The sequence below is a fragment of the Oncorhynchus tshawytscha genome, linkage group LG14, assembly GCF_018296145.1.
Source record: "Oncorhynchus tshawytscha isolate Ot180627B linkage group LG14, Otsh_v2.0, whole genome shotgun sequence".
Lineage (NCBI taxonomy): Eukaryota > Metazoa > Chordata > Actinopteri > Salmoniformes > Salmonidae > Oncorhynchus > Oncorhynchus tshawytscha.
Genome location: NC_056442.1, coordinates 6398524 through 6419084, shown reverse-complemented (window position 1 = coordinate 6419084; position 20561 = coordinate 6398524). Strand labels below are relative to the sequence as shown.

Here is a 20561-nt window from a genome sequence, read left to right as displayed (position 1 = left end):
CTGAGATACCATTGGAACAGTTCCTTAAAATATACCAGTGTTCTATCCATGTGCTTCTGTTTTGGCTACGATCACCGCCCCAGTATGTGGAACAGCAGAGAAAATCCACAACGTAGGAATGTCAACGTGTACTACACAACACAATTACCATTTCCATCCGTGTCCTCTTTGATCTCAATGCATTATAACCCCGGCAGAATCAACATGCTAAAAGCCTTGAGGTCCAGTGTGGGTGTTAGAGAGATCCTCAGTGGAGTCATCTCACTTGGCTTAATGATGCCTTATAGCGTAGCGGAGTCAACCATAAATCAATACTTGACACTAATTGGACGTCTACAGGGATGTACCGTACTAACCGCTAATCAGTGTGTGCGTCCAATTTGTGTGTGTGTGTGTGTGCGTGTGATGTTAGATCAGTCCTGTTTGATTGATGAGTGTGACTCGCTTCAGTTTCATGACAACATCCTTTGTGAATCCCCATTGTCATGTCTATGGCTATGTATAGAGGGGTCATGTACGAAACATGTGAGGGGACGTGGTCCTGGAACAAGCCAGTCGGAGGAGTGAAGCTAACTTGGATGGCAGAAGAGATGAGTGGAGGCTGCTGAGGGGAGGACGGCTCACAGTAATCACTGGATGGAATGGTATAAACTACATGGAAACCACGTTTGTGTTTGGTACCATTCCATTGACTCCGTTCCAGCCATTATTATGAGCCGTCCTCCCCACAGCAGCCTCCACTGGTAGAGGTTTTCACTGTTGTCTCTGTGTCGCAGTTACATCATGGCCCTGTCCTTAATAATAGGATGTAGCTAGCACAACTCTTTTCCAATACGTCCTGTTAAAATGTCATCCATTGTCATTTCAACAAGTATCTCTTGAAAGTATCTATTCTGTTGGTACATGTTTTATTTTATTTGACCATAAGTCTATTGGCACCACAAAAGGGTGAACATCAATGGGAAAAGTTGAAAAGTTGACTCATAACTGATCTGACTTTTACGTAAACCACAGATTCACTGTAAATCAATGGTAAGAGCGAATGCAGCAATTCGCGTGACATCGGATTCGGCTCGTTCCGTGCATAAACTGCATTCTCATGTCCTGGAGAGTAAACTCCATGTCTGTTGCGTTTTGCAGCTGCGGGCAGCGCGGGTGGAACCAGGTCAAGACGTCCTGAGGAAAGGGAAGGGGTGGTGAGTCAGAGGAAAGGAGACGGAGGAGCGCCCACCAGCGAGGAGCCGGAGTCCGTGTCACTAAAGGAACGCATGGCCATGTATCAGGCTGCCGTGTCCAAGAAGGAGGCCAGCAGCTCATCCGCCACGGTAAGGGGATACTTCCACAAGGACGTAAAGAGAGATGGAGGGAAAGACACTCCAAGGATAATACCTAGACAGGCTGATAAGCAGGCAGGACAGGAAGACAGACACTATACCTTCAAACACACACATTGAAATGCGCGCGGTATAATTGCCAGTGCATCCCATTTTAATGGACATTATTAACAGAACATTTTCACATATCTCCAAATATGACGCATTCTCAAAACGTTTCGACACAGACATCCATGACCACACAAACATGCTGTGTAAAAAAACACAACAAAAAAGAGCTTTACGTGCCTGGTTCATCAGAGTAAAGAAACACCTCTCTGAAAGCAGCTTAGACTGTGTCCAACCTGTAATTGAAAACGAGGGCATGTATTCAGCCGAGGCCATTAATTCAACTCAGTCTGTGGACTGAAGCCATCGGAGCCGCAACCTTTTAGCCTTTTACTATTCTCAGCGGTTCACTATTATTCACTATTATACGGCTTCTCTTCCCTGGTCTGTTGCATTCCATTCAGCTTCTCTATACCCAGGTCACTGTTATCTGATTGGAACTGAAAGGAACGTCAGGAAGACGTTGTTGTATTTCTAAGCCTTTTTATACTGAGAAGCCTCATGGATAGAAATAATTCCTCTTTTGTCATAAAGAAACCCAGTGTTGAATATTCCTGGACACTACAAAGATCTTCCAGCAACCACATATTCCAGGAACATCTGTCCACACAGTAACGTGTACAATTCTGAAGACAAGTAGTGGGATATCAACATTCATCATGTATCATTTACTTTTACATTCAGTACTGAATAATGATACCAATGTTGATTTGCATTGAGGCCATCAGTGTCATTTGTCGGTGCCACTGCGGTGACCTCCGTTGATCCCAGTGTCACGGCCCATGGGGAGGCTGCTGACAGCTGGTCGGTGGGAGGCTGGGCTGTAGGGTTACTGAACACTACGAGGGGTAACAGACAGAATCTGGACCAGAATTATCCATCCATACCTTTACAGCTACTGTCTGCATACGCCACTAAAACATAGCTTGATACTGTTATGCCGTGTTGTACTAGTTAGTTTGATTTGACTTGGTGTCACAGATGTTTGGGATCTCCAATCATGTGGGGAGACTGGGGACATCCTTCTCTTGCAAACGTCATGAGGTCATAACTCCCTACTGTATTTAGGGAAAGTAGTCCAGTCCTGTGGAATATGCTGCTCACTTATGCCCCCTTCAGGACGTCCCAGGAACTATCGCTTCTGCATTAACTACCACTGTACCCCTGAAGATACTCTTCTGAGAGCCCTTTGCATGGAGAGGACTCGAACAAATGATGCCTATGTCTTCTCTTCATAGGTTATGGAGGAGTCTGAAGCCTGTTCTCTGCCAGGGGGTCTGGCCAGCGTGAAGAAACAGTTTGAGAGCCAGGAGTACGCCTCATCCTCCCAGTCCCAGACCAACATTACTCAGGTCCACGTAGAAAAGAGATCCGTGCAGGTACTGGCAACTAAACAGGCAAGGCATAAGCCATACATAGAAATCCTTCATTCTTATTTATTTATATTGCACTGGGGCTGTGGGCAGATGTGGAGCAGTAGGTTTTGTTGTGCGGCTCAGGTAATGGGTCCACATGCTATTTTGTTTTGTTGTATGGCAAGTTGTACAGCAACAACATATGTTATACCAGACCTGGTCTCAGGGAGCCAGTACTATTCTGACATGTATGCTTCTGCGCTCTACATTTTTGAAAACATTTATTTGATTTAACCTTCATTTAACTAGGCAAGTCAGTTAAGAACAAATTCTTATTTACAATGACGGCCGAGGTACAATGCCAGGGAAAGAAAGTCCAATTACAAGTAATTCCATTTCTAAAAACCTATTTGAGGTGCATTTGGTGTATTTTCATTTTACTTCAGAGATTTTCCACCTCTCTCTATTTGTCACTCACTCTCTCCTTAAGTTAATGTCTAATAGAATTCTGGCATTACTATTCTCACAGGGAGAGCTCTGCAATTGACAGGAAATAATGTATTATGTACAACAGATGGATTTTCCAGTAAGCTTTGCTCTCTGAACATTCATATTTTTCCCCTCCTGCTGCTAAATATGGTCTGCTGTCAGGGGGGAACACAATACTGCTGTGTGTTTGTGACTGCTAGCTACAATGTGTGTGTGTTAAAGTGTTTGTGTGCGAGTGTGTTGCTTGCAACCTGTCAGCAACAGGAACAGACGCCAGTCGAGCGGGTTTGTGACAAAATACTGTATGCCACCCTCATCTAACGTACTCATGCAAAGCAGAACCGGCGTAAACCACACCCACCGGCACCTGGAGACATTTGTGTTTGTGAATCATAAATATGTAGGCCTAGTGTGTGAACGGTCTGTGTGTGGTCTTTCTGACAGGAGATGTCCAGCTCACAGGAGGTGACAGTGAAGAGCAGTGTCAGAGAGGTCATTCCCACCACTCAGCAAGTGGCCTACTTCCATGACCAGGAGGTATTATACACTCATGCTTTATTACAATACATTACTTACCTGGTATTTACCAATGAATTCAGATCATTACTCAACTTTTCTCTCATATATATATATATATATATATTTTTTTTTATTAGTCTTTATATTCAGTTGGACCCTTAACCCTGCAACTGTGGAGTCTCAAACTAAGCCTATTTCTCACAAATGCATATTGAGCCCATCCCGGAGCCTGTTAGGCCGCTTCCCATCATTTTGGTGCACATCTACTCAATATGTTAGCTGTCCCCGCACCTGCCCCAACATCTATAATTAAGTGTACGTTAATAATTGTGCAACGGGTGTCGTCGGAAGGATGAGACCAAGGTGCAGTGTTCTTTGAGTTCCACATAATTGAATAATGAAGTAACACTTTTAGGAAAAACAAAACAAAGAATACAAAGACCGAACAGCTTCGTTGTGCCAACTACCTGCACACAACCGAAATAACAAGATCCCACACTGAAGGAGGAGGGGGGGGAAGCTATCTAAGTATGATTCCCAATCAGAGACAACAATAGACAGCTGTCCCTGATTGAGAACCATACCTGACCAAACACAAAGAAATAGAAAACATAGAAACATGAACATAGAATGCCCACCCTAGTCACACCCTGGCCTAACCAAAATAGAGAATAAAAACCTCTCTATGGCCAGGGCGTGACAAATTGTAACACTTTTTGTTTCTCATGTCACTTTATTTGTTTTCCAAAGTTTTCCAACACAGAGTAAAGTAAAAAAAAGAATAAATGCAGGGCTAAATGAACCTTACGTGGTAAGACAAATACTGTTTTCATTGTGAATTTATTCCACTTACACACCCTTTCTGTTGTCTGTGTGTGAAGGAAATCAATTTGAAGAATTGCCTATTGTGCTCACCACTTGCCTCCATCTCATTACAGGTGACTTATGATCAAAGAGTTCAACAAAGCAACGTGGCCTCCAGTTATGAAAACCATTATGATGAAACAGGTAGCTTATAATACTATTCATATTTGAATTTTTGGCTTTTTTGATCACAGCCTAGAGTGTATGCTGTATAGTAATGACTTTTGAAAAGGATTATTCTCAAAGCCAAAATTACAGATGAGGTGCGGAATTTAATTGTGTTGCAGATGATTTTCTATCAGAAATTCAGTGCATGGCTGCAAATTAAATCAAGGCATAGGAAGGTAAAAAAAATATTGCAACTGGGAATAAGGTAATCGATGCCACTTTCGGAATTGGAAATGGTAGGTTTTAAAGACACAATTTTAGTTTCCTCCAAACCAACTGGGCTTCAAACTGAGACTCGTTTAATGAGACAACTGCTTCCTGTTTCTATTTCAGTTAAGGTCATAGGAGGAGAGGACTTACCAAAGGTCTCCACTCAGGCTTTGAAGCAGCAGTATGAGAAGACGATCGAACAGGCCACGCCGGGCAAGCAAATTAAGGTAATGATGCAGTCTGTTTATCTACGTGGCCATTATAGTGTGTCTATAGACGATGCCATGATATCAACTTCAACACTTTGAGGGTAGTGAGTACATTGGATGACGTGAGAATGGGATGAGCTTAAAAAAGCACAAACTTATGATAGTTGTTATTATTTTGTGTAAAAACAAACATATTCAGAGATGTCATTATCTGCTTAAATCTACTCTATGGGTTATTCTGCTATACTGTCGTCTTTTCCATTTCTCTATCACTTCATATTCTGACTGCAACTACCACTGTCCTTCTTTCCATCAATCATAAAACAATAGATTGATCTGGATTATAACCAGTTTCAATGGGCACCGGTAAACCAGTCCTCCTCAGCAGCAGCTATCTATGAAAGTTTGTCCACTGTGAAACCGTCATCCAGGGCTTCAGCAGCAACGAGCTATGAATCCTCATCCACTATGAGGACAGGGGTTGTCTCTTCCTCTAATGCTGCCTCAGCCTCATCCAATATCAGGACAGGGGTTGTCTCTTCCTCTACCGCTGCCTCAGCCTCATCCATGGATTATGAGACCGTGGAGCACTTCCCTCCTCCACCCACTGAACTACTGCCCCAGGAGGTCCCTGAGTGCTGTGACTCTCTCCCGCCTCAGGAGCAGGCTGGTCAACAGAGATACATCTTCAACAAAGAGCAGTACTCCAAGCAGAGGAACCTCAATGAGTTGAAGCGCCTGTACAAGCACATGCACCCAGAGGTTCGGAGGACCATGGAGAAGGATTACTTCACCGACGTCACGGAGATCGAGCAGTCACAGCTGGATAGTGAAGATGAGATGACCGGGGAAGTCCAGCAGGCTTGCTATGTGTTTGAGAACAGTGGTGGGGATGAATGTATGAGCCCTGAGGGAGATTACCTGGAGTGGGATGAGATCCTTAAAGGGGAGGTGCAGTCCATGCGCTGGATGTTTGAGAATAAGCCGCTGGATACCATTAAAGATGACACCCCAGATGAGGATGATGAAGTGAAGAACATTGCTGAGCAGGAAATCATTGCAGGAAGTGATGTCAAATACACAGCATGGATGTTTGAGACCCAGCCCATGGATGCGCTGCGTGCAGACACCCCAGAATCCACTGTACAGACAGGGAAATTGACCGAGCTAGCGAGAGGAGATGTACGAACAGCCACCTATCTTTTCGAGACCCAGCCACTGGATTGTCTGAATAAATTCTACCAGGAGGATGAGCAAGCCTTGGAGGTTGTCTTCACTAAAGATATTACAGGAGGGGACGTGAAAACGGCCAGGTATCTGTTTGAAACTCAACACTTGGATTCCCTCAGCCACACAGAGACCATTGAGGAGAGCCACTTCTTGAACCTGAAGTCAGAGCTTGAGGAGATCAAAGGGGAAGTGAAGACAACCACACGGATGTTTGAGACCCAGCCCATGTGTGTCATCAGGGGCGACTCTGGAAATATACTGGAGATCACCGCCATCCGCAGGGAGGAGATGGAGAAAGGAGACGTGAAGACCTCCCGCTGGCTCTTTGAGACCCAGCCTCTGGACATGATCAACAAAGACCCTGCCAAGGTGAAGCTGATCTGTGGAGTCTCCATGGAGGACAACTCGCAGGGAGGCGTGAACCGGGGGAGGTGGCTGTTCGAGACAAAGACACTGGACTCCATTAAAGACGAGGAATGGCAAAGCATCAGGCAAAAGGAGGAGATTATTGGAGCAGATGTACGGAAGCACTGCTTGGTTTTCGAGACACAGCAGATGGATACTCTGAAAGACAACGCCAATGCCAGACCTTTACCCTCAGAGGAGATTGTAGGAGGTGATGTGCGATCAGCAAAACATCTGTTTGAGACAGTGCCAATGGAGAACCTGAAGGATCTGGCTGAAGTAGGGAAACTTCAGAAGATGGTTGCGTCCGAGGAGGAGAAGGGTGATGTTAGACATCAGAAGTGGGTTTTTGAAAGTCAACCACTTGAAAACATAAGGGAGGAGAAGAAGGAAATGACACGCACTATAAACCTTGAAGAACTTGATAAGGGCGACGTCACAAATCACAAGGAAAGATTTGAAACCTTGGATTTAAGCAGATGTGAGGGGGCACAGAGAATCCAAGTTGAAGGTGTTACCAGTGGGTCTGTGAAATCAAACAAAGTTCTTTTTGAATCCACCCCGATGTATGCCATGCAAGACAGCGAGGGACACTACCACGAGGTGAAAACCGTGCGACGTGAGGAGATAGTAAAAGGAGATGTTCGCAGCTGCAGGTGGATGTTTGAAACACGTCCTATCGATGAGTTTGAGGAAAGTATCAATAAATTCCAGATTATAAAAGGTATATCAAAGGAGGAGATTGAATCGGGCGATGTCAAGACTGCCAAGTGGTTATTTGAAACTCAACCCCTCGATGGTATTAAACATTTTAGCAACACTGAAGAAGATGAAACTAAGACAAAGGAGAGTGTTGAAATTGAGAAGGGTGATGTGAAAACCTGCAGGTGGCTGTTCGAGACTCAACCAATGGATAATCTGTATGAGAAAGCAGATAAGGTGAGGAATGAGACTGAGGTTGAGGAGGTCAACAAAGGGGACGTCAAAACATGCACATGGCTCTTTGAGACTCAGAACCTTGATAACATCTGTGACCATTCCGAGTCTGAATCGGAGACCGTTCTCAAAACCTGCACTGTCAAACAAGAGGACGTCCAAGGCAAAGATGTGCATCACGCTCGCTTCCTCTTTGAGACAGAGAACCTGGAGAACCTCACAGGGGAGGAGAGTGGTGCCTTCAGGAGAGTGACTAAGATTGATGTCCAGTCTGGAGATGTGTCTAGGATGAAGTTTCTCTTCCAGAATAGGTCTTCAGACATCATGACCTCAACCTCAGCTGAAACGATGCATAAGCTGAAGACCCTTACGGCGGAGGAAATTCAGAAAGGAAATGTAGTGAACAACATGTGGCTTTTTGAAAACCAACCTATAGACACTATCTGTGAGGATACAGAGGGGGCCAAGGACACTCGCACCGTAACCGATGTGCTGGGAGGAAACGTTGGTCAAGGACGCTTCGTTTTCGAGACTTACTCTCTTGATAAAATCCAAGAGGAGTCCACCGAGACTGAGATGTCAAAACTCCAGAGCATCATCAGGGATGATATAGAGAAAGGGGATGTGAAAAGCTACACCATGATGTTTGAAAATCAGCCACTGTATGCAATCTGTGACAAAGAGGGCCACTACCATGAAGTTACCACTATGACAAAGGAAGAAATCATGAGCGGAGATGTGGTGGGGGCACGGTGGTTATTTGAGACAAAACCTCTGGATTCAATAAGGGACACAGACGACGTCTATGTCATCAAATCTGTCACTGAGGAGGACGTCCAGAAAGGTGATGTCAGCACGGCCAGGTGGAGGTTCGAAACACAACCTCTTGATGAAATCGCTGAGGACATGAAAATATTGACTAAAACAGTTGAAGATATCCAGGGTGGTGATGTGAAGACAAACAAACACCTTTTTGAGACAGATGAACTGTCCCAGAAGTATGTTAGAACTGTTAGCGTGAGTGAGATCCAAAAAGGGGACGTCAGGACTGCCTCGTGGATGTTTGAAACACACAGCATCGATAAGATCCGTGGCGAGGTCTCAGAATATGATGAAATGGAGACCGTGACAAAAGAAGAAGTGATGAAAGGAGATGTCAAACAGTCTGTGTGGCTCTTTGAAAAACAGCCGCTTGACAGCATTAAAGAGTCAGACGGAACAGAGACTGTTGTCACCCGGGAGGAGATCCCACAAGCAGATGTAAAGACAACAACATGGCTTTTTGAAACCACTCCTTTAACCAAATTTAATGAGAACAGTGTAGAAAGAACTGAAATAATGGGGAAGAGCATCAAAGAGACCCTTGAAGAGCTGTATTGTCAGAAAATGGTTGACTCACAAGGGATTCTCATTGAGACGGATGAGATAGGAGATGTCAGAATGGCAAAATATAGACTCTTGAACCAAGATGCTCCAGAAATCCAGAAGGAGGAGGTGATCAGAGGGGATCTGAACAATATCATGATGAACCTCCTAAACAGACGAGAAATGACAGAGACAGGGATAGTCATAGACCAGGACGAGAGAGGCAACATCAACACAACAGTAAAACAGCTATTCAACCAAGAAAAGGGATTCAATGTTGAGAAGGAGGAAATCCTCAGAGGCGACATTCAAGAGGCCATCAACAACCTACTGAAGGAGGAGGGCTCCTCAAAACGTGGAATTCTGATTCAAGAAGATGAAAAGGGAGATGTGCGAATGACTATATACTCCCTCCTCAATAAGGAAGATGGTGGTGGCATTGAGAAGGAGGATATCATCAAAGGCAATGTCAGTAGGACCCTTCACAGTCTCTTGTCCAACCCAGGGTCAGAGGAATCTAAAAGGATAAGGGTGGAAGACACTGAGAGGGGTAACGTTAGCTTTTACTCCACCTGTATTGAATCTGGGGCACTGGATTACCTCAAACAACTCCAGTTTGAACCTAATGAGGAAAAAGAACAGGCGCAGAAGGAGCGTATTATTGGCGGCGACGTTATGGAAACCAAAATGACACTAAGGAAGAATCAACAGCAGATTGAACGCACAGTAGCTGAGGACGATATTGTCCCGGGTGATGTCAACAACACAGTGAAGGTGTTCATGATGGAACCTGCTCTCTTGCTGGACAACCTGCAGAAGGAGGAAATTGTCAAGGGAGATCTGAGGGCGGCCCTGGACTCACTGACCAAAACTATTAGCAAGAGAGTTGTGATAGAGAAAGAGGAAGTGGTGAAAGGGGACCTGCACACCACTCTGAGGTCTTTGGAGGAGGCTCAAAACCAAGCCAAGGAAATGGAAAAGCCAGAAATTGTCCGAGGTGATATCCGAGGAGCCCTCCAATCATTAGAGAAATCGTCGACCACCAAGACTGAGGTAACTGTTGAGGATTTAGTGCCCGGCGATATCAAAGGCACCTTGAAATCACTAGAAGAGGCTAAGCAGGCAGTGAAAGAGATGGAAAAGGAGGAGATTGTAAAGGGAGACATTCATATTGCGCTGAAGGGTTTGCATGAGGCCTCGAGTGAGAAAAAGCTTTACCAGCACCAAGTGAGTGAACAGGGGGACGTGAGAGGCACAATACAGCTGTTACTAGAACCATCCACATCCCCCCGAATGCAACGCAGGGGAAGCACTGAGGGAGATGTGAAGACCTCCATAAAATGCCTCTATGAAGGGCAGGGGCAGGACCAGGATGAGGAGCAATCACAGATGGAGAAGGAGGAGGTGATAAAGGGAGATGTTAAAGGAGCCATAAAGAATCTGATGCAGAGAAAAGAATATTCAAATCGGAAAGTACGAAAGTATCCTCCCAGGAAAGCTCCTAGAGCTCATGTGAAAAATCCATTACCCACACAGCAAGTGATGGACCATGAATACTCAAATGTGGCTAAGAATGAGAACGTCACAGTCAATCTAGCCCCTGCTGTGAAAAACCTGTCTCAGAGTCAGAGCAGTAAATCACAGGACACCACACAAAAGCACACTGGGACGTACACCGAGAACAAATCAGTGAAGAGCAGCAAGACCCTCACCCAAGAGGAACACTCTATGACAACACAGGTCCAAACAGTCAATATTTTGGAGGCCTCACAGCAGGAACATGTAAAAGAACAGACTGAAGTTAAAGAACAGACACAGAGTGTGAAACAGAAAATGCAACCCCCTCCTAAGCACATGATCATAAAGAAGAAAAACCTGACCAATCAGATGACCGATAATACATCAATTAATCAGATGACAGAGATTAAAGCAGCCAATCAGAGGACTGTGAATAAAGCAGCCAATCAGAGGACTGTGAATAAAGCAGCCAATCAGATGACTGAGAATAAAGCAGCCAATCAGATGATTGTGAATAAATCAGCCAATCACATGACTGAGAATAAAGCAGCCAATCAGATGATTGTGAATAAATCAGCCAATCACATGACTGAGAATAAAGCATCCAATCAGATGATTGTGAATAACTCAGCCAATCATATAACTGAGAATAAAGCAGGCAATCAGATGATTGTGAATAAATCAGCCAATCATATGACTGAGAATAAAGCAGTCTCAGACATAAATGTGACGAAAGAAACACAGAGAGAAACACAAGTCTCAGACATGAACGTGACAACACAGGTCAAAACAGTCAATATGTCTGAGTCCTCACAGCAGGCACATGTTAAAAAACAGGCTGTGAAACAGAGAATACCACCACCCCCTAAACCCATCTTCATAAAGAAGAAAAACATGACCAATCAGATGACTGACAATACATCAACGAATCAGATAACTGAGAATGAAGCAGCCTCAGACATACATGTGATGAAAGAAACACAAAGCACATCTCAAACTAATATTGTTTCAAAGCAAACACAGGAAACAAAAACAATGAAACAGTTGCAAACAACTGTGACAGAACATAAGACTGTTACACAAAAACACAACGTCAAAAATCTGAATACAAATTTCCGGAACCTGGACGTGAAGAGAAAAGGTATGATAAAGAAAGGGACGCCTGAGATTCATTTCCCTCCTCCTCCCACGTCCCCGCCTCCACCCTCTGAGTCTGAGATGTCTCTTCCTCCCCCGCCCTCACCAGTGGCAGGCAGCCCAATGTCCCTGTCATGCCATAGCCCAATGTTTCCCACATCCCGTCCCCTGATTATGAGACAGGACAGTGACCTTCCGCCTCCACCTCCTCCACCCCCAGCAGAATGCGGGGAGCCTGACTTTTTCCCTTCTCCCCCACCCCCACCCTCCGAGGCAGGGCAAGACTTTCTTCCTCCACCGCCCTCACAGCAAGAGATAAACTCAATGCCACACCAAGTGCCTACACCACCACCTGGAAAGCCATTTAAAGCTAGGCCTTTATTCAAAATCCCAAAATCTGAGCCACCCAAGAAACCAATACTGGTCAAACCAAAATGGCAGAAAAAGCAAGCAGTACCACCACCGCCTCCTCCACCTCCTCAGCCAATGACAGTTCAGGCAGAACATAAAGAGGAAGCAGTAGTCAAGGAAGTCAAGAGTGAAATCGGTTGTAAACAGGTGGAAACTACAAATACTACCAACACACAGGTTCAATCTGATTTTACAGTGTCCATGACTAAAATCCCTTCACCAATCCCAGTGGCAAAACCACAACAGGAAGAGTTGCCACGACCACCTAAAAAGGTATTCATCCCTCCAATCAAAATACCCCCACCTGCAGAGCCTGCCCCAGTTGCAAAACCTAAACCGTATGCCAGTAAATTCAAAACCCCACTAATGCTTGCAGAGGAAAGGTATCGTGTGCAAAGAGAGGAGGCTGAGAGAAACAAGTCACAAGACACAACTCCCGCCACTTCACGAGTCACATCTCCCACCTCTCCTCCAACTAGTATGATGCAAATGATGGGCTCAACCAATGTTGCAAGTGAACAACACTCAGTTGCACACAAAACAGAGCAGTCAAAAGTGACCTCAGAGGTAACACAGACTGAGGAAACTCAGTTTAAAAGCAAAGTATGCATTTCATCACAAGAGCCGCCCATGAAGAACGCTCCATCACATATCCCCCTGAGCAAACCTTTGATCTCAGTGGGGGAAACGAAATCAACCTCTGGATCTGGAAATATTTCCTCAGATAAGAAGCATATTACCACTGATCAGTCCTCTATGGTCTCTTCTGGGAAAGAACTCGCCTCATCTGTTGCCTCCAGAAAACATCAGGCTGTTTCCACTGGCAAGCATCAGCCTGTTTCAGTCCCTGCTGCTCACCCTCACCATGAGTCCCACATTAAAGTCCATTCTGGCGCTAATGTGATTTCATCCTCAGTAGCTGAGCAGCAGAGTGGTATGAATGCTAGCTCACGGTCTATCATCTCCACTCAGAGCATTGTCCAGGAAAATGTACATCTTCAATCCCAATCCGCCGTCACATACGAAGCAAAGGAGGAAAATAATACTGACGCCTCTCTCACACAGAAAGTTGAAAAAAATCCATCTCAGCCCACCAAAATCAAAATTCCAAAAGTGACACCAAATTTCAAGGTGAGAACTGTGAAGTTGCCGACAGAGAAGGAGGGGGATAAAAGTGAGGTGGTGGAAAAAGATCAACGAGCAGTGAAAAATGAATTACATGTACATCAAATGGGTATGGAGACTATTTCTAAGAGTGAGACCAGAGTAGTTCAGGAGAGCACGCAGATGGCCACCAGTAGCTCAGCAAAAAATGAAGTAAAGGTGGCGACGAATGTGATACAGGAGAAAGCTGAGGAGGTTGAGAAAACTGCAGCTGCCAAGGAAACAATGCTGGAGATCCAAAGGACAACAAAGGCAAAGCAGAAAGGCATTAAAGTCCCTTTTCCCAAAGAGCCAAAGCTAGTTCCCATGCCAGTAGCTCAGGCTCCAGGGCACTGCCACATATCTGTCTCCCATAGTCAACAGAGCATGCAGGAACATCACATTCAGAAGCAGGAGCAAGTCATTGTTAATGAGAGAGTAGTTCAACAGAGCTTCCAGAAACAGGAACAGCAGGTTCGCACACAGAAGCAGCAGGTCAAGTCTTTCCAACAACAAGGAGAAGTAAGCAAAATGCAGCAGCATCAAGAGAGGTCGAAGGCAGAGTCTACGGCTGTCTCCGTGAACATTGCAGGGAAGGCAGCAGCACAGACAGAAGCAGCTCAATCAATGGCGGAAAGCTCAGCTCAATCAGTGGAGAGCACAGATTCAGAGAAATGTGTAATGGTACAGAAGCTGCTATTTAACATTAAGCAGCTTCATCCAGGGAAAATGGATTCAAACTCAGTGAGGACAATACTTAGTGAGGTCCCTGTCTGGTTGATGAGGGCGGAGGAAAAGCGTGATTTAACACAGGTTGCTGTTCAGCAGAATAAGAAGAAGCTCACAGAGATCATTTTCCATGTGAGAAACCTAGCACAAGCAAAACTTGTAAACTTAGAAGGACAAATGGCAGCCATGGCAAAACAGGATAGAGAACCAGCACCTGCATCATCACCTGCACCACCAACTGCACCAGCATCTGAAAATAAAGGATTTGGAGGAGCAACAGCCAAGATATCTAAAACAAGCATTGGCTCATCAAGAGTCGAAACCCATAAGAAAGTGGTTGAGAAGAAGAAGATCTCTCGTGAGAGCAAAAAGCCGGAGCTGACTGAAGTAAAAGGTCCTGATCCCAGAGTTCCCTCTCCTATGCTTGCAACGCGAACACCTTCACCTACCTTCATCAGCATTGAATCAGTGAGGAGAACAGACTCACCCCTCATGGTGACCCCCTCACCTCCTCCGTCATACAGGTCTGGTGCCACCCCAACCCCACCACCTCCCCCTCCCCGCACCCCTACCTCTCGGTTCTGTAGGGCCACACCCTCTCCCACCTTGAGCAGCTCAGAGAAGCTAGCCAAGTTGAAGGACACCACTGCGAAGCTCTCTCGGGGCATGACCCCTCCCCCACCCATGCCTGAGTTTCTGACCACAGAGCAAGCCTCTGACAGAGAGGATTCCCCAGCGCTGATTGAACCTGAGATCCACATGCAGACACAGGAGATGGAGACTGGGACGACGACTCCGGATGTGGCTGATATGGATGACTCCATGATGACTGTCAGAGACAAGAAGTTCTTCTTTGAGGAAGCTCAGAAGGCAGAGGTGAGCAGGACATACATGCGGAAGGACCCCATTGAAATCCCGGAGCGCCTGGGTCCAGAGGATCTAGAGGAAGTTCCTGAGGGTGTGAATATAGACATAATGAAAGAGGATCTCCCTAGGCTTGACCTGTCAAAGCTGGTCAATCAATTTGAATCACCACAACCAAAGCTGTTCATCAGAAAAGATCCCATGATCATCACAGATAGACTGGGAAGTGACACTGAAGATCCAGAGGCAGACCCCAAAACGCCAAAAACTGATGAAAAACCTGCCTTTAACATCAAGGCCATCAAGAATGCCTTTGACTTGGGTGATCATAATGCTCTCAAAGAAGTGAGAGAGAAACAAGAGGAGAGAGAGAGGAGAGAATCAGAGTCTGCCGAACCGACGGGGCATTCCGAAACAAAGTCCGTCACTGAGGAGTTCTCTGGCATGGATGAATTTGGCAACATAACAAGCGGGGTGAGGAGCGAGACCAGCATGCACTCTGAGAGCCACATGACCCGCCCCCTCCCTCCCTCCTATGCCGACGTGGTGAAAGGGACGGTTGAAGAGATGGCAGTTCCTGTGAAGGCCGCCACAGAGGACGTACTGAAGAGCTTCAACCAGTCCTGGGCCGAAACAGAGAGTGTGTTCCAGAATCTGGGATTCAGTGTCTCAGAACAGAGGACATCACAGATTGTAACACACCAGCAGGAGACTGTCGTGACGGGTAAACCAACGCGTGGAGCATGAAGGGAGACTAATAGAGAGTGATGGTGTGTTTAACATATTTTTGTGTGAAAGTAAAAAATATTAACAGTGCCTTCAAATTCAGCATTAACGTTTTGCATCTGCACTGTTTTTAATGATGCATTTCCCCTTTGTTGTTCTTCTTCTTTATTCTTATCTGACAGACACTAACACTTCTAAAGCATAATGAATCTAATGGGTACTGGCAGTCTGTTTAGAATGCATTAAAACACAGCAAGAGAGCGCCTCATGATGTGCTTGTCTACAGGGGGGTGGTTTTGTTGATGCCTAAGATACTGTATAGAGCTATTTTTGCAAAAAGGAGCGATGGGAAGTTATGGATTAATGTTTTCATGCTTGTGTGAGGATGTGGTTGCATATTTTTAATTATAAACTGGGTGGTTTGAGCCCTGAATGCTGATTGGCTAATACCTATGGTATAATAGACAGTATACCAAGGGTATGACAAAACATTTATTTTAACTGCTCTAATTACGTTGGTAACCAGTTTATAATAGCAATAAGGCACCTCAGGGTTTGTAATATATGGCCAATATACCACGGGTAAGGACTGTGTCCAGGCACTCCACATTGTGTCATGCTTAAGAACAGCCCTTGGCCGTGGTATATTGGCCATATACCACACCTCGTCAGGCCTTATTGCTTAAGTATACACTACTGTTCAAAAGTTTGGGGTCAATTAGAAATGTCCTTGTTTTTTCCCATTCAAATAACATCCTTTTTTAAATTTAACTAGGCAAGTCAGTTAATAAAAAATTCTTATTTTCAAAGACGGCCTAAGAACAGTAGGTTAACTGGGCAGAACAACAGATTTTTACCTTGTCAGCTCGGGATTCGAGTCCAACACTCTAACCACTAGGCTACCTGCCGCCCCAAAATTGATCAGAAATACAGGACAGACACTGTTAATGTTGTAAATGACTATTGTAGCTGGAAACAGCAGATTGTTTTATGGAATATCTACATAGGCACGTTGTGTTAGCTAATCCAAGTTTATAATTTGAAAGGGCTAATTGATCATTAGAAACCTCTTTTGCAATCATGTTAGCACAGCTGAAAACTGTTGGGCTGATTAAAGAAGCAATACAACTGGCCTTCTTTAGACTAGTTGAGTATTTTGAGCATCAGTGTTTGTGGGTTAGGTTACAGGCTCAAAACAAAGAACTTTCTTCTGAAACTCGTCAGTCTATTCTTGTTCTGAGAAATGAAGGCTATTCCATGCGAGAAATTGCCAAGAAACTGAAGATCTCGTACAACGCTGTGTAGTATTCCCTTCAGAGAACAGCGCAAACGGTCTCTAACCAGAATAGGAAGACGAGTGGGAGGCCCCGGTGCACAACTGAGCAAGAGGACAAGTACATTACAGTGTCTAGTTTGTGAAACAGATGCCTCACAAGTCCTGAACTGGCAGCTTCATTAAATAGTACCTAAGCTACAGGACTGTTGCTAAGCTACAGGACTGTTTTGTTAAGCTACAGGAATGTTTTGCTAGCACAGACTGGAATATGTTCCGGGATTCCTCCGATGACATTGAGAAGTACACCACATCAGTCATTGGCTTCATCAATAAGTGCATCGATGACGTCGTCCCCACAGTGACCGTACGTACATACCCCAAACAGAAGCCATGGATTACAGGCAGCATCCGCACTGAGCTAAAGGCTAGGCCTGCTGCTTTCAAGAAGCGGGACTCTAACCCAGAAGCTTATAAGAAATCCAGCTATGCCCTCTGACGAACCATCAAACAGGCAAAGCGTCAATACAGGACTAAGATTGATTCGTACTACACCGGCTCTAACACTCGTTGGATGTGGCAGGGCTTGCAAACCATTACAGACTACAAAGGGAAGCACAGCCGAGAGCTTCCCAGTGACACAAGCCTACCAGACGAGCTAAACTACTTCTATGCTCGCTTCGAGGGAAATAACACTGACACATGCATGAGAACCAGCTGTTCCTGAAGACTGTGTAATCACGCTCTCCGCAGCAGATTTGAGTAAGACCTTTAAAAAGGTCAACATTCAAAAGGCCGCAAGGCCAGACGGATTACCAGGATGTGTATTCGAGCATGCGCTGACCAACTGGCAAGTGTCAACCTCTCCCTGTCCGAGTCTTTGTCTGTAATACATGTTTCAAGCAGACCACAATAGTGCCTGTGCCCAAGAACACTAAGGTAACCTGCCAAAATGACTACCGACCCGTAGCACTCACATCTGTAGCCATGAAGTGCTTTGAAAGGCTGGTCATGGCTCACATCAACACTATCATCCCAGAAACCCTAGACCAACTCCAATTTGCATACCGCCCCAAAAGATCCACAGATGATGCGATCTCTATTGCAATGTGAGAACGCCTATGTGAGAACGCTATACATTGACTACAGCTCAGCGTTCCACCCCATTGTGCCCTCAAAGCTTATCACTAAGCTAAGGACCCTGGGACTAAACACCTCCCTTTGCAACTGGATCCTGGACATCCTGACAGCCGCCCCCAGGTGGTAAGGGTAGGTAACAACACATCCGCCACGCTGATCCTCAACACAGGGGCCTCTCAAGGGTGCATGGTCAGTCCACTGCTGTATTTCCTGTTCACTCATAACTGCACAGCCAGGCACGACTCTAAAACCATCATTAAATTTGCTGATGACACAACAGTGGTAGGCCTGATCACCGACAACGACGAGAGAGCCTATAGGGAGGAGGTCAGAGACCTGGCCGTGTGGTGCCAGAACCACAAACTGTCCCTCAACGTGATCAAGACAAAGGAGATGATTGTGGACTACAGGAAAAAGAGGACAGAGCACACCCCAATTCTCATAGATGGGGCTGCAGTGGAGCAGGTTGAGAGCTTCAAGTTCCTTGGTGTCCACATCACCAACAAACTAACATGGTCCAAGCACACCAAGGCAGTCGTGAAGAGGGCATGACAAAACCTATTCCCCCTCAGGAGACTGAAAAGATTTGGCATGGGTCCTCAGATCCTCAAAAGCTTCTACAGCTGCACCATCGAGAGCATCCTGACTGGTTGCATCACTGCCTGGTATGGCAACTGCTCGGCCTCCGACCACAAGGCACTACAGGGTAGTGCGAACCGGTCTAAGTTTCCTGCAATCCAAGACCTCGATACCGGTGGTGTCAGAGAAAGGCACCAAAAATTGTCAAGGACTCCAGCCACCCTAGTCATAGACTGTTTTCTCTGCTACCGCACGGCAAGCGGTACCGGAGCGCCAAGTCTAGGTCCAAGAGGCTTCTAAACAGCTTCTACCCCAAAGCCATAAGACTCCTGAACATCTAGTCAAATGGCTACCCAGACTATTTGCATTACCCCCCCCCCTCTTTACACCACTGCTACTCTCTGTTGTCATCTATGATTAGTCACTTTAATAACTCTACCTACATGTACATACTACCTCAACTAACAGGTGCCCCAGCACATTGACTCTGTATCGGTACCCCCCTGTATATAGTCTCGCTATTGTTATTTTACTGCTGCTCTTTAATTACTTGTTACTTTTTTCTCTTATTCTTATCCATATTTTTTGAAACTGCATTGTTGGTTACGGGCTCGTTGGTAAGCATTTCAATGTAAGGGTGACACCTGTTGTATTCGGCCCATGTGACTAATACAATTTGATTTGATTTGATTTTGATTAACATCAGCACAAATGCCATCTTTATGAGGCCTGCTTAGCTTAGCTTGGTAACATCTGTATGTCGGTGTGTGTTATGTCTGTCTTGGTTAAGTCACATTTGGCAATGCAGCCTACTATACAGTACATAGGGAGATGCTCCCGAGTGGCGCAGTGGTCTAAGGCACTGCATCTCAGTGCTCGAGGTGTCACTACAGACCCGGGTTAGGGGAGGGTTTAGCCGGGGTAGGCCGTCATTGTAAAATAATACTTTTTTCATAACTGATTTGCCTCGTTAAACATTTTTTAAATGGTAGACTACTGTATGTCACCTTTTCTAAACCCTTTATAGATTATGGAATGAACTACACAGATTTGTGAAGCATCTGTGTGGTGCTTAGCAAGATGTTACTGTATACAGTGAGGGAAATCAGTATTTGATCCCCTGCTGATTTTGTACGTTTGCCCACTGACAAAGAAATGATCAGTCTATAATTTTAATGGACTGATCATTTCTTTGTCAGTGGGCAAACAAACAAAATCAGCAGGGGATCAAATACTCTTTTCCCTCACTGTATATGCTACATAAAGCCTTCATAATTTGTAGTTTGTTTGAAGTGAGAACCCTTTTTTCATTTATTTCATACATTATTTACAGTCCAGTAGGTTTACTGATAATAACTAATTATTAACTAATAGTGTTGATATGTTAGTGTTACCTAATTTTGCTTTGTTGTCACTTTTGTTATTCCTGAAAAGGTAAATAAAAGAATGACCTAACACTATCTTTCTCTTGCAGAAAATTCGAGTTCCAGAGTCCGAACTGTGCACGGTGTGTCGGAAGAGGGTGTATCCGATGGAGTGTCTGGTCGCAGACAAACACAATTTCCATAAAAGCTGCTTCCGCTGTGAGCACTGCAGTGGCAAACTAAGGTAAACCACAAACCTTGACTTATAACTAGTACAAATAATAACAACTATCTTATTTCAAATGTTGTCTGAATACTGTAGCAACAACATTTTGTCTTTCGCAGCCTTGGCAACTACGCCTCTCTCCATGGACGAATGTACTGCAAGCCACACTTCAAACAACTGTTCAAGTCCAAAGGAAATTATGACGAAGGATTCGGACAGAAGCCTCACAAAGACCTTTGGAGTGCTAAAAATCAAGAGT

The 20561-nt window shown here is 45.1% G+C and overlaps 1 protein-coding gene across 5 annotated transcripts in view; it reads left to right on the top strand.

The window, feature by feature from the left end:
* LOC112266449 (xin actin-binding repeat-containing protein 2) overlaps nt 1–20561 on the top strand; it is a 59099-nt gene extending 38538 nt beyond the window's left edge. For 4 of the 5 annotated variants that reach the window (XM_024443918.2, XM_024443917.2, XM_024443920.2 and 1 more), the window contains 8 exons: nt 1141–1325; nt 2681–2821; nt 3731–3823; nt 4744–4813; nt 5171–5274; nt 5587–15718; nt 20187–20320; nt 20422–20561. In XM_024443918.2, the coding sequence (XP_024299686.2) occupies nt 1141–1325; nt 2681–2821; nt 3731–3823; nt 4744–4813; nt 5171–5274; nt 5587–15718; nt 20187–20281 (10820 nt within the window). In that variant the 3' untranslated portion in view covers nt 20282–20320; nt 20422–20561. The remainder of the gene's footprint in view (nt 1–1140; nt 1326–2680; nt 2822–3730; nt 3824–4743; nt 4814–5170; nt 5275–5586; nt 15719–20186; nt 20321–20421) is intronic. The other variant, XM_024443919.2, reaches the window with a different exon arrangement.